Genomic DNA, 14,936 nt, shown 5'->3' with positions numbered 1-14,936 from the left:
TTAGATTTGTGTTTAATAATATAAGTGGCAATAGAACTTTTGCCCCAGACTTCCTGAGAAAGAATATGAAGGTTTCTTTTTTCATCTAATTAATTGATTTTAGCTTCCAGGAAGAGATTGAAAATGGAGAGGGGAAGTGGGTAACAAAGCTATTTGTCTTACTTGTTGATTATTAATATGCGTTTCAAGAGTTTCTAGTTGGGACTTTTTTCTCTCTTTCATTTTAGTTTCATGCACCTTATATTCCTGGAAAAATTTCCAAACTTCTATTTAATTATTAAATTATTTATTTATTTATTCATTATTTTTTATTTTTTCGAATGTAAACAGAATTTTATTTGAAATGCATTCTTTTTGTTGTGAAAACCAGCATTATTTCTTTGTGACAAATCATTTATTTATTTATCTATCTATATATTTATTTATTTAATGGTGACATTGGTTAATGAAATCCAATAAATTTCAGCTGTACACTTTAACAGTAAGGCATATATATATATTTACACTGTGTGCTTACGTCCCATAGATTTCTTTCTGTCACCACATATATAACCCCCTTTACCTTGTCTCCCTCCCCTCTACCCTCTAGTGACCACTAGTCTATTGTCCATGTCCATGAGTCTCTGTTTGTTTGTTCTGTTCATTTGTTGCTTTTAAGTTTATATCCCACATATAAATGATATCATGTGATTTTCAATTTTTTCTGTCTGGCTTATTTCACTTAGCATGATTATCTCGAGGTCCATCCATATTGTCTCTTCTTATGGCTGAGTAATATTCCATTGTACGTATGTCTCACAGCTTCTTTATCCAATCATCTATCGTAGGACACTTCAGTTGCTTCCACGTCCCAGTTTCTGAGAATGATGGTGCAAAAAAATATCTTTTTGGATATGGGTTTTCAAGTCTTTGGGGTAAATATCCAGTAGAGGGATTGCTGGACCATATGGTAGATCAATTCTTAGTTTTTTGAGGAACCTCCATACTGTTGCCCATAGTTGCTGTACCAATTTGCAGTCCCACCAGCAGTGTATGAGGTTTCCTATTTCTCCACATCCTCTCCAGCATTTGTTATTACTTGTCCTGTTGATTATAGCTATTCTAACAGGTGTGAGATGGTATCTCATTGTGGTTTTGATTTACATTTCTCTAATAGCTAATAGATGTTGAGCATCTTTTCATATCCTCCAGCTCATTCTTTTTTCTCAGGATGGCTTTGGCATTTCAAGGTCTTTTGTGCTTCCGTACAGATCTGATGATTTTTTGTGCTATTTCTTTAAAAAAAGCCAATGGGATTTTGATGGGAATTGCAATAAATCTATATAATACTTTACATAATAAGGTCATTTTAACTATGTTGATTCTTCCAATTCAAGAACATGGAATATCTTTCCATTTCTTTGTATCCTCTTCGATTTCTTTTAATAGAATCTTGTAGTTTTCATTATATAGGTCCTTTGGTTAGATTTATTCCTAGGTATTCTATTCTTTTTGTTGCAATTGTTAAAGGGATTATTTTTTCCACTTTTTCTGACAATTGATTATTAGAGTATAGGAACACTATGGATTTTTGAATTTTGATTTTGTATCCAGAGACTTTACTGTAGTAGTGTTCTTATGGAGTGTTTAAGGTTTTCCATATAGAGAATCATGTCATTTGCAAATAGCGATGGTTTGACTTCTTTATTTCCTATTTGGATGCTTTTTATATCTTTCTCTTGTCTGATTGCACTCTCTAAGACCTCCAATATTATATTGAATAACAGTGGTGATAGTGGACTGCCTTGCCTTGTTCCTGATCTTAGAGGGAAGATTTTTAGTTTTTCACCATTAAGTATAATGTTGGCTGACGGTTTGTCATAGATGGCCTTTATTATGTTAGGGTACTGTCCTTCTATACCGATTTTGTTAAGTGTTTTGATCATAAATAGATGCTGTATCCTGTCAAAAGCTTTTTCTACATCTATTGATATGATCATATGATTCTTATTTTTTAATTTGTTTATGTAGTGTATCCCATTAATTGATTTGTGTATGTTGACCCATCTCTGTGCCTCTTGGATGAAGCCCACTTGATCATGGTGTATTATCTTTTTAATATACCAAACTTCTATTTTAAAATATCAAATTAATCTCTTTCGTAGAAGCACACTAGTGGTTCATCGGAGTTGTAGGACAGACCTGGTTTTCAATATTTAAAAAAATTGTTTTCTGACCATTTTGACTTGTCTTAAAATTGATATTTATTATCAGTCCTTTTCTTATTGATCTGTCAGTAGCTTTTGACATAGTTGGCCATTCCTTCTTACTTGATACACTTTTTCCACTTCCCTTCTTTACCACACTGTCTTGGTTTTCCTCTTATCTTGTTAATTGTTACTTCTGAGTTTCTTTTGCTATTTCCCCTTGTTCTTCCTCACCTTTAATATTGTAGTGCCCCAGACCTCAGTCCTTAATCCTCTTCTCTGTCTTCACTTTTTTTGATAATGTCTAGTTCTCGTGGCTGTAAATACTACCCATGTGCCCATGATTCCTAAACTTATACCCCCAGCTCAGACTTCTAAACTCCAGACTCATATTTATCTACCTAGTTGATGTCACCACGTATGCTGTGTTTTTTAAATTGCTTAAATATTTTTTTCTTCTTTTGATTAGTATAGCTATTTTGGTTATTTTCTTTGAATGTTCAAGGATTCCATTTGATTATAAGTTGAATGCAGACAGGAATCATGGTAGTATAATTTTGTGATGGTATTGGAGTGAATTCTTCTTCAGCTCCTTTGAGATTTCTTTCAAGTCCTGTTTTAGAAGTCCAAACTTTGTATTATTTTATATTCTAAAGTATTTTTATTATAAAAAATTTTCATTTTTCTTAGGTTTAAAAGAAATTATAGGTATCATAATGGTTAGATTAAAGGTATATATAGCCTCATCCAATGAAAAAACTTTTCATTGTTTTATTGTAAATCTATTTATGAGGTTTATGCAATTATTCGTGTATGTTTTTTTTTCTTTTATTTTCTCTGACAACTTTTATAGTACCACCTATACGAGGCTGGAGAGGTCATTGCAGATTTAAATAACTATAAAATGGAGCCAGAAGGAATTGGAAAGTTGTACATAAAAACATGTACACTTAGCTGCAGATAGAATTATCATAAATGACTCCAGGCCCTGGATTACATAATTCTTTTAAATGCTGCATCTCTTTATCCATCCAGTAAACAAATGTTTACTTGGTAACTAACTGAACTAGGGAAATATATAGCACAATGAACAGTAGTCTCTCTCAAGGCCTCTCAGTTTAGGCATCCAAATTAATAGCTGAAATTTCATATTGAGTGCCAAGCGCTGTATTTGAAGTGAGCATAGGGTACTTTGTGGCATTGGTGGTGTGAGATACTCATTCCATTGAAGAGTAGAAGGTACTTCAGTGTCACAGGTTTCCTATCCTAAGATGGTTTATGGTGTGAACATTGTCTTTAAAACCCTGAGCCTATTTTTCAGTCCGTTAAATTTGTATTCTTCTGCATCTGTTTGGAAACTTGTAAAAATTGCAAGGTTTTAATGGAGTTGAAATACTACGTGAAATGCATTTCTAAACACAGCTACTGTATTTTCATCAAACAGTTCTGACATTTAGCAATTTGCTAAGGTTTTTTCTGGTTTAAGAGTCTGTGATTCTGGGGTTGTTACTCACTTCTTAAGGGTTTTTTCTTTTATTACTTTATATTACTATTCTTTATTCTCTTAATATAACAAATCCTGTGTTGTGTGCAAAGGTGCTGTGCAAATAATAAAACACAAAGATGTAAGGCATACTCATTTTCATTATGTATTAATAGGGTTTTGTTGTTGTTAATGGAGGAATCTAGGAAAGTTATAGATGTGATTTGTTTACCAGCCCATGATATGTCATGGAGAGAACTCCTGAAAGACCCTGTATGCAGTTACTTACCTGCTCCGATTTGCAGTGTATCTTGAACCTTAAATACCACTTCCAGTTCCTGAAAACCGTAATAGGAAACAGCCATGAAAGAAAGAAGGAATATGGCAGTTCTCTGATTATAAATTTTGACAATTTTGTCTGGGCCTCACCCTAGATGTCCCTATTATCTTGCTTCTTTCTCTTATTGTGAGTCTGCTGATGATTCCATCTTATTTGAAATACTTGGTTATCCTGACAGTATGATCAGTCACAGTGTTCTTTCCTCATAGAACTCTCATCTCCCCTTATTATAAACCATGAAGTTTATAGTGCTCATTTCTCCCTAAAGGTACTACCCATGCCAGTCCACTAATATGATAAGAATTGCTTTAGTTGAAAATTTGATTTTAATTCTTTAAACAGTGGTGGTAACTACTTTACTTTCCCACCATGTCAAAACCTAAAACAATGATGAGAATTCTTGGGAATGGACTGGCTCTGTAGAAAGTCAACTTAAAAAAAAAATTTTGTTTTGAAGTAGACTTGCCTGGGTTTGTTGTGATTTTTAAGACAGAAATACCTTCCTTTTTAACTTTTATTTTTATGGACCCAGTTGAAGGCAATATTAGTCTGCAAGTTTGTAGGGGTTTTTTTTCCCCCTCTTTTTTTCTCATTATTCTACTTTAGATGACTAGTGCCTTCATTCTAACTTTATGCCCTCTACTGTGAAAACAGGAAGGAGCTGTTAACCAGTCATATGTTGCTGTTGACTTATTGATCCCAACATAATAGATGGGTAGTCTCTTCTTTCATCACTTTTTTATGGCATAGTAGAATGATGTTATTATAGTGCCACTGTAATTACAGTGCCAATTCACCTGCTCGAATATGCTAACTCCCTTGACAAGAAATTCAGGCTGTTAGAGGAAGGAAGGTGAAATGGAAACATAGCTTTCTAAACTAGTACTGATTTTTTTTTTTTTTTATGGTGAGGAAAAAAATCTAGTTTCCTATCTGATCAAAATAAAACATTACTAAAATTCCATTAGACCAGTTTCCTGTATATAGTATTTGCCATGAAAAAAAAAATAACTCACATAATAAAAAAATGGTTTTGTATATAGCTCTTATCTGCAGAGCAAATTCTGGAAGTAACTACTGAAATCACACCCCTGTTGAGCTAATCTGGAACCCTAGGAACAGAAGATTCTGTATTTTTCCCCTTCTCTTACCCCCTCACAATGCAGGAGGATGATCTGAATAATATTGTAAGAGGTTTACCTTTTATTTTAAATGATGAGCTTGGACTCATACACTTATTGAGACTTGAGTAATGGCTTGAGAATGTGGTGTTCATTCACTTGGACTCTCCTCTGGCCTTGAAGATTTTACTTTGGATACTGTGTGTCGACAGGGGAGAACTTGAGGGCAGAAGAGGTACATGTTTCTTTTAATGTCTTTTTTTTTTTTTAAGTTCTTTTTTCTCTGGGAAATGGCACACTAATGCTACAATATTTAACAATATAATTGAGCTTGCTGGGAAACATGTATGTATGTGTGGACAGAAGATTTTTCACTCTAAAGTGTTAACCTGAACAAAAAAATTAAAAAAAAAAATTCCACTATTTTCATCTGTATTCATCACCTTACCTTTTAAGAAGTACCTAGAGGAGGCTTTTGAAAGGGATGAGTGAAACAATATAAAGTTTGGTGAGGATTTTCGTGACTCATGAGCTTTTTCTTTTTTTCTCTATTTTGAAAGCATGAATGAGGGCTTGGAGGAAATCTTGCTAGAAGATAATCGAATCCAGGTTCTAGCTTTCCTTTGAATGCTTATTTCAGAATAATAGAATGTTAAGAACTGGACGTGATATTAAAGATGATCTGGTTTGTTCCTCACTTTTTATGGATGAGAGAACTGAGGTCTGGAGAGATTAAATGATTTTCTCAGGGACGCATATAGTAGGTAGAGTTAGACTAAAATCTGTTTTCCATTTCTGGTTTATTTTTCCACTCTTCTCTTCCATTACAGGACTGTCTTTCTCATGGATCTTGCCAGGTTTGCTTAGCAGACCAATCTGAGCAAACAGGAACAGTTATAACATTTTAAACATAATATTTGGAGAAGAAAGACCTTTTAATTTCACTGACACTCCTCAAAAATGAAGTCACGGACTTAAAAAAAAAAAGTGGCTTATTATTGTTGTGTAATAAATACACATTCAGAGCCTTAACTCTCCTTCGTACTGATTGCACTGTTGGTTCTCTGTAGGCTCTTAGTGGAGTCATATAGAATCGATCTTGATAACTCTGAAAAACCAAGTGGATTTTCAAGTAATGCTTTATATTACATAGTTTTGTGGTCTAGATTGAAGTTATGAAGAAGGAGAAGACTTCAGTGTGTACTTGACATATAATTTTTGAAAGAGAGCAAGAGTATTGAAGTGTTTTCTCTTAAAGGGATTTGGCCTTGCTGTTTTATTTGGTGATCATAGGCCTGTTGTACCTTTTTTTGCTCCTTTTTCAAACCATTTCAAATTCTTCTTGGAAGTGTGTGATAATTTAATCTTACTGCTTTTTTTTTCCCTCTTGGCCCCATAAAATGAAAATAGAAAGAGATTTCATTTAACACTGTAGATAATTATAGTTGATATTCAGTGATTACTTACTGAGTGTCAGGCACTGTGCTAGTTTTTATATGTATTTAAAATTTAATTGTCATATATCTCTATGGCAGAGGCTGTTTGTTGTATTTTTTAGATGAAATTGAAATACAGAGAATCGTTCGACGGTACACAGCTAATAAGTAAAATATGAATTCAAACACAGGTAGTTTTTTAAAACTCTGTTCCATTGCCTCTTAACATAAGATGTTGCGGAGACCAAATTATAAAGGATTCACTGAATAAAATAAGAGGTTCATATCACAAAAGGATTTACTAAGGGGATGCTTTTTAAAAAGCAGGCCAGAAACCTACACAGAGTCATATCATTGATATGGGAGTTTTGGTCACCTAGTTTTGCCTCCTATTGAGTTACAGGGCCGCCTTAGGATCAGTGGGCTATTCCTTATTCAGCCATTGGTCTGTCTTTGCAAAGAATAGGCCAGCATTGCCCACAGTAGATAAGGCTGCTGTGCTGAAAGAGAAAGTTGGTTGGGCATGGTAGGTACCATGATAGACACATAGGCAACACCTTTGAGTATCTAAATGGTTAATTCAATTTATATACAACTTCAAGACTATATCTATTATAAAGCACAAAGAATATAGATGTTAGTTTCAAAATCTCTAATATATATAAATATATGTATAGTTTGAGTATTTTATCTCTTTGATAATTCTTTATCAAAGAGGAGGCAGTTATGACTTAGACCCTCAAATCCATTTTTAATCATTTGATGATATTTATGTGCTTATTAGTAATCTTGACTATCCTGCAGTTGTATTTTAGATTGTATCACCATGAGACCTAATCTTAGATTATTAATCCCATTTTAAGGATATTGCCAAGTTTAAAGTAGAAGTTTTATTTTACGATCTCAAATAGGTGGATAGAATAATTTTTATCATATTTCCTATTTATTTCAAATAATTTTTATAGTAATTAACTAGTTGATTATAAAAACTTATGATTTGGTTAATCATAAAAAACCGATAGGTGACTAGGTGAAAGAATGAAGATGTTATTGTTAAAAATAAAGTGATTTTCCTGAAGTCTGGGCTTATTAGCTTAAGATACAGCTAACTAGACCTAAACCCTAGAAATTATTTTTTTGTATGTATTTCATATATAAGAAAGGATTTTTATTCATTTTTTTTTGTGTTTGATATTCATATTAAGGAATCAGTCAACTTTTTCTGTAAAGGGCCTAATAATAGTTAAGTATTTTAGGCTTTGTGGGCCATATGGTTTCTCTTCCAACTACTCAGCTCTGCCATTATAGCATGAAAGCCGCCATAGACAGTATGTAAATTAATTTGTTTGGTTATATTTCTAAAAAAACTTTATGTATGGACACTGAAATTTGAATTTAATATAATTTTTATATATCATTAAATGTCATTCTTTTGATTTTTTTCAATCATTTAAAAATGTAATAATCATTTTCAGCTCATTGACTGTACAAAAACAGGTTATGGTCCAGACCTGCTTGATAGGCTATAGTTTGCTAACTCTTGCTCATAATAATCCTGTAAGACTTTGTGACTGCCTTCTGTTTTTTTCCTTTTCTTTTAATATCTTTTAACATTTTATGTTTTGCTTCTTTTGCTACCTAATATGTTTGCTTTCATTGGTAGTGTGTGTGAATTTTAAATTTTAATAATTTTAAGTAATTAATTTTAATCAAACATTTTTAAATTAAAAATTAAGCTATAGAGGCCATGGGGTCTATAATATTGACCTGTTTAATGGTTTGCACTTTTATAAAAGTTATATGCTCAAATATTTGGGAGAGTTGGAAAGAAATAATATTTGTCATCTGATTTATTTAACATATGTTCCAGAATGGTTCTCTTGCATTAATGATATTAAGTAATAGGGAAGCAAAATTCATCTCAGAATGCCAGGGAATAAGAGAAAGGAAAGAAGGCATCTCTTACTGGTTGTGTTCTTGGTGTCATAGTATAAATGATAGGGACAGTCCTTTAATTAACCTTTATAACTCTTTTAAATAGATATTTCTTTACTAATTTTACAGGTGAAAAAACTTAGATAAAATGCATTCAGCTTAGATGAGTGAATGGTGGAGCATAATTTCAACTGAGACTGTACACTTACCATCTAGGACTATTCAGCAATTAACCAGCCTGCTGTAAACACTATTTACCTATTCCTACGAGTTTTCACACACATGTTAGATGACCAAGGACAGAGGTTTTTTTTTTTAGAGTAGATGAAATATTGAAGAAACTCTAAGATACACTTACAGATTCTGTGAATATAGGATTACAAAGACTTCATTTTTATTATTTATTTAAAAATTTTTAATAGGCTTTATTTTTAGGACAGTTTTAGATTTAGAGAAAAATTGCACAGAATGAATAGAATTCCCATATACCCACTCCTAGTTTACACTGTTATTAACATCTTGCATTAATGTGGTATATTTGCTATAACTGATAGACCAATATTGATCCTTTATTAGTAATGTCCGTATTTTACATTAGGATTCAATCTTTGTGTCGTACAGTTATACAGATTTTAACAAACATTTTGAGTGTCTGTACTGCCTTTTGGGAGCTCAGACTAGTAAAAGAAGTGAACAGTATATGAATAGAGATAGGCATCAGTTACTGTGGGGACACAGGAGGAGTCTGTAATCCTGCCTGAGTGGGTGGTGGAAGGGGTTCTAAGAGAACTCACTTTCTATGAAGGTAATGTCTAAACTTTTTACTTCTCTCTCTTTATTAGCTTTAAAAAATTTAAAAAAATACATAGTTATTGCATATATTAAAAGTATCCAGAAGCGTAAGTAGTAAAAAGTATAAATCCCTACTTATACTTCTGCTCTCCAATTTTCGTTCTCCAAAGTTATAGTTAATAGATGGGTAAATATGCCTCCAGATTTTTCCTATACACACACCATCTGGGTTCTCCCAAATTTGAGTTTAAACAAATGTATAATTTTGTAACTTGCTTCCCCCCCCCCCCCCCCGTGTAATAGACTATCATGTATATGTTTCTGTGTCGGTAGATATAGATCAATCTCATTTAAAAATTCACTGCTTCACATAATAGGATGGATATACCATCATTTATTTACGTTATTTTCTACTGTTGCATATGTAGGTTTTCAAGATATTGCAAACAGTAGATATCCTTGTACCAATATATTTATTTTCTTTTGTGAATTAAGTTTTAAATGATGAGTATATAGGTAGGTGAAGGGAGTGAGGACTAATGTGAAGGGGGAAATGATTTCTAGGCTAAAGAAACAATATGTAATTTAAAAAGTACTGCTGAAGAAAATGACAAACTTTGAGGGGAGAAGCATTTCTATTTTTATGCTTTGGAAATACAGCACCTCTTGTTTTCCTCAGCTGTATGCTAGAATATCACATTTGTGGAATACACATCTCTGTACTGAATAATTTATAGTTAGATAATTTTCTTATTCAGGAGATCAAAAACTTTTTTCAATAAATATTACCAGTTAGAGAAGTAGAATCATAGACTGATATTAAAAGGATTATTCAGAGGTCACACAGAGATTAAGTGGATAGTTCTGGGAATAAAGCTTGTAGTTCAGCTTTCTTTCTCCTCTTAGCTCTGTTGTCTAATTGAGAATTTCTTACCCAGCGTTCAAAATAGCTTTTTGGATCATGAATTCCCCATGCTGTCCAACTGAGACAAAATTTTAATTTATAAAATAGTGGGAAGTTTCTAGTTTATCAAGAAGGTATTTGAAAATGGCATATCTGGCTTGAAGTAGATGAATTGTATTTTGTTATATATTACTCTTAATTAAAATTTTATTATCCTTTAAAAGTTTTAGTTGCCGCTTTGTTCCAAATTTCCAATTTTGGAATGTTGCACGTAATGTAACATCAAGTACTAACTAAACTAGTGTTATACTTTCATCATTCTCCTGACAAGTAAGAATACTTGGTGATTTCTTAAAAATACATTGGGAACAAAATGGAGCATTAAACAAGGATAACGTTTTTTTCTGAGCTATTTCTAAAATGCTTGAGTAAATCAGCCTAATGTATTCTCTCATTACCTTAAACAATAATTGTATTGTCTGTTGTATTGCATGATATGAAGTATTCATCTTTCATCCTAAGGTAATTATTTCTTTATGTGAAGTGTAATTTTAAAATGTTGATATCTATTTTATTCTGTTAAGAGTTATTTTTCAAGAGGAAAGTATACATTTAAACATGTAAAATGACATTTTATATTTAATATTTCCAGAGCTGCTTTGGAAGAAGTAGAAGGAGATGTGGCAGAATTGGAACTAAAACTTGATAAGGTAAATTTTACTTTTTTTAACTTTTTAAAACATCAATTCTTGTTTCCCATAAATAATAATTTGTGCCTGTAGTACCAGGTGGTTCATGTCGTTACTTCTTTCATCTCTATGAGGTTAAATGCTATTATTATCCCAATTTTACACGTGAGGAAATTGAGGCTAGAGACATTAAGTAGCTTGCTGAAAAACTAAGTGCCAGAGCTAGAATTTGAACCATGTCTGACTTAAAACACCTCACTAGATATTCTTTTTATTATTAGGAGTTTCTTTCCTCATCCATCAAAAATATTGAACCTATTTTTTTGATGCTTAATGGATTTCATACATAATCTGATCATTCCTGTTTATAAATTTGGATGTGGCCATGTTCAAATATAAAGGTTAAAAGATTTATTCCATTTTTTAAAGATATCGTCAGAAGTGCTTAATATATGTTTAATAATTGATATAAGTAGTCATATTCTATGTAAGGGTAAATGTACATTGATTCCTATCTTCTGTATAATTGTTGATAATCTTCTTTTCCTTCTACCCCAAAATTGTATATAGCTGCTATATAACAGGTAGAAATATGAGAATGAGTAAGAAATGGCTTCTGATCTTAAATAACTATTGTTTAGCGAAATACCTTTAAATTATTGCAGATGCATATATTTGAAATACCTTTTTTGAAAATAATTTCCTATTTGTATGATTATCAGTGTAAATGGTATTGCTGTGTAAAGCTGTGCTTTTCCAACCTTACTGTGCATAGGAATCCCCTGGGGATCTTGTGAAAATACAGATCGTGATTTAGTAAGTCTGGGGTATCTGAGATTCTCTCTTTCCAACCAGATTTCAGGACAGCACTTTGAGTGGCAAGGAAATAAATTTTGTTAATTAGGCTGAAGGTTTTCAAATATTTTTAAATCATGAAAGATATGTGTATATATGTGTATATAATATAAATAGAATAGAAATTATATAAAGCAGTATTATTAATATGTATGTGAAACAAAAATTTTAGAAAATGTTTACTAGAAATTATTTTTGTGTAGTGCTGTCTAGTTTCAAAGAGCTTTGATATACAGTATGCTTTTGGATTTTTATAATAGTCCTGTAAGGTAGATGGGACAAATGATATTATTCCCATTTTACAGATGAGAACACCAAAGCTCAGAAAGTGAAGGACACTTGCTTCATTTCACAGTTAGAAGAGGCAGAACCAGGGTTAGAACCCATCTGTTTTTATTCTTAGTTGAGTGCTCTTCTTGTGCACCACTGTACTCCTGGATCAATATTGGGGGAGCACACGACACTTGGAAATTTTCTGAGGAACACTAACAAGCTTCCAGGCAAGCGTTTTAAAAATTAAATGTTATAATTTTTAGCAAGGTTATTATTTTCAAAAGCTTATTTTTTATTTAAAATTATATGTATGAGATTATTATCATTATCACTATTATTATTTTACCCTGAGGTATTATATTATTTTTAAGTACTCTTTGACACAGTTTTTAAACCCTGAGGGTAGGCAACAGAAGATGTAGTCTTGATTTTCTGGTAGGTTTATGAGAGTGTAGGGAGAAGGGCAAGGGTTTTTAAAAGAATCACAAGAGTACTGTAATAGGATACCTATTCTCTTTGAGTAGAACTGCATCTGAATCATATGAAACATTTTGTGGGGGCGGAGAGCTCAAAATTTAAAGTATCTAAAAAGAATTTTTGTTAATGATTTTGCTTTTATGAGCTGCTTTTTTTCCCCTTTATATCATTTGTTTGGCGTCGGGAGACTGGTAGATTTCTAGAACCAAAAGATTCAGATCTAAAACGAGTTGTTAAATTACTGACATTCAGTACTAAAAACTCTAAGCCCTTTCTAGAGTCTATATTAATCAAAAGTGCTACTACTAAGAGCATCACAGAAACTGACTTCTTTTAAAATGTCTTCTACCCATAGAGAAATTCCATAGTTACTTTTTATATCCCTCTAGTTTAAGTTCTCAATCCCTTGTTAAATGTACCTCTCCCAAATTCTTAAGGTGTTCTCTGTCATTTTTACTTTAGAATCATGAGGAGTTAGCATAGAGAAGAGAGCCCGAGATGAGCAGGAAATGGTTGTTATTGAAGGTGTTGGCAGTGAAGAAGGTGGGGTTGCCCAAGATTAGTTTAGTGATTTCATAACTTTGTGCAGGGCAAGTTTCACTTGTAATATTGTAAATCATGCCACCAACAAGTTAAACTAGTTTAATGACTTACATTGATTTTGCTTATAAGGTATGCCAGCAGTAGTTACACTCTTCCTGGTGAATAATGCTTACTGTGTGGCATTGATCTGCTGGGTGCAACTATTTGTCTATTCTGCCAGGTGTTTGGGCATTGGCAACATCGTAGAGCATCATAATTGCCACCTGGATATAATCTCTGTGTCTGTTGCATCTTCTCACTGGAATGATTTCTACCTTTTAAATCACAGCACATGTACTACCAAACTTAGGTTCGTTTTCTTGTGTTGTATTGCTTCTTGCACATATTTTCATTTAAATTAGTGTAATATTATTATAATTTTTGTGTTTTTTGGCATAGTCTAGTAATTAAGAGCACAAAGGTTGGAACGAGGCTTCCTGCATTTGAATCAGGCTGTACTACTTTACTGAACTGTATGACCTTGGGCAAGTTCCTCAACCTTGCTATGCCTCAATTTCTTCATCACTAAAATGAGGAAAATAAGAGAATCTATCTATCTCAGGGTTGTTATGGGAATAAGATGTGTTAATACTTGTTAAGTGCTTGGCACTGTTCTCGGCATATGGTAAGATATGGTAAGTTCTAAATAAATGTTAATGATGATGGTGTATCTTTAACAGACTGTTAGCTCCTTGAAGACATACTGTTTTTAAAGAGAAAAAAAAAAAACCCTCTCATTTCTTGTGTACTTAGTGTACTAGGTTTTATGTTTTACTTATATTATCTCCATCCTTTACAACAATGTTACAAAGTTGATATTGTACCCAATTGCACATCACTTAAAAGATAGTCAGCAAATAAGCTGTTTGTATGCCCATCATCTGGCAAAGTGCCCGTGACATATTTATCACTTTAGTAAAAAACTTGAATGAATTTGGGCTGCTAGCTTGATTATTTTGACTAATTTAACATTTACTCTTTCTCTTAGGTAAAAACTTTTCCTCTTTGTAAGCTTATATTATTCAGTTATATCTTAATTATAACTCTTTTAGTAAGGATTTTGACAGCTGGCATAGACAAAGGACCTATCGCCAAGTCAGTCTTTCTTTTGGATAGCTGCAGTATGTGTATAATTCAGCTACATGAAGATTTTAGTTTCTTTCCAACTCCTATGATAGTGACCTCTGTTCTAATTCTGATACCTATTTTCATGGCCATATTCTACGCTTCACCACTCAAAGTTCTAATCTCTGAGATCTGGAATGCTGATTTCTTACTTTCTGACTTGAATCTCCAGTCCTTCCAGTTCTAGTCTTTACTCCTCCTATTGCTTCTGTTCTTCAGGCTCATCTAGAACTCTAGTCTTTCAATCTGTCCACTTCTGATATTTCAGTTCTTTTTTAAGTTCATTTCCCTTTCATAGTACTTTTTTTTTCTGTTAACTTTTGTTGTCGTTGAGGTAAAATTCACCTGACATAAAATTCACCATTTTAAAATGCACAGTTCAGTAGTTTTCAGTATATTCAGTATTGTGCAACTCTCACCGCTGTCTAATTCCAGAACATTTTCATCACCCAAAAAGGAAACCCTGTACCTGTTAGCAGTCACCCCTGATTTCCCTCTCCCTACGTCCTCTGGAAACCACTATTCTTCTTTCTTGACTCTTTCTTCCTTTTTGTAGGAACACCTTTGTTTCTTGACTCTGATCCAGAAACTTAACAAAATCTGTCCTTACCTTTTCTTTTTTTGTTGTTCCTTCCGTTCGTTCGAATGATAAAAGTATCCCTTTCCCTATGCAGTCCCAGACTCTTAACTCCTCAGGATTTTCCCTTAGCCATCTCTTTTTCTCTTCTCTACTACCTC

At 32.8% G+C, this 14,936-nt stretch overlaps 1 protein-coding gene across 9 annotated transcripts in view; it reads left to right on the top strand.

Annotated features, from left to right (window-relative positions):
* Positions 1–14,936, top strand: part of ACAP2 (ArfGAP with coiled-coil, ankyrin repeat and PH domains 2) — a 123,053-nt gene that overhangs the window by 37,055 nt on the left and 71,062 nt on the right. For all 9 annotated transcript variants that reach the window (XR_004950443.1, XM_016135307.2, XM_016135304.2 and 6 more), the window contains exon 2: positions 10,850–10,907. Coding sequence is in view for 8 of the 9 variants with exons in the window: in XM_016135307.2 (XP_015990793.1) it covers positions 10,850–10,907 (58 nt within the window). In the remaining variant the exon portion in view is untranslated. The remainder of the gene's footprint in view (positions 1–10,849; positions 10,908–14,936) is intronic.

The sequence above is a fragment of the Rousettus aegyptiacus genome, unplaced genomic scaffold (assembly GCF_014176215.1).
Source record: "Rousettus aegyptiacus isolate mRouAeg1 unplaced genomic scaffold, mRouAeg1.p scaffold_m13_p_4, whole genome shotgun sequence".
NCBI classification, from domain to species: Eukaryota; Metazoa; Chordata; class Mammalia; order Chiroptera; family Pteropodidae; genus Rousettus; species Rousettus aegyptiacus.
The sequence above is the reverse complement of the archived record's forward strand: the minus strand, read 5'-3'. Positions and strand labels throughout refer to the sequence as shown.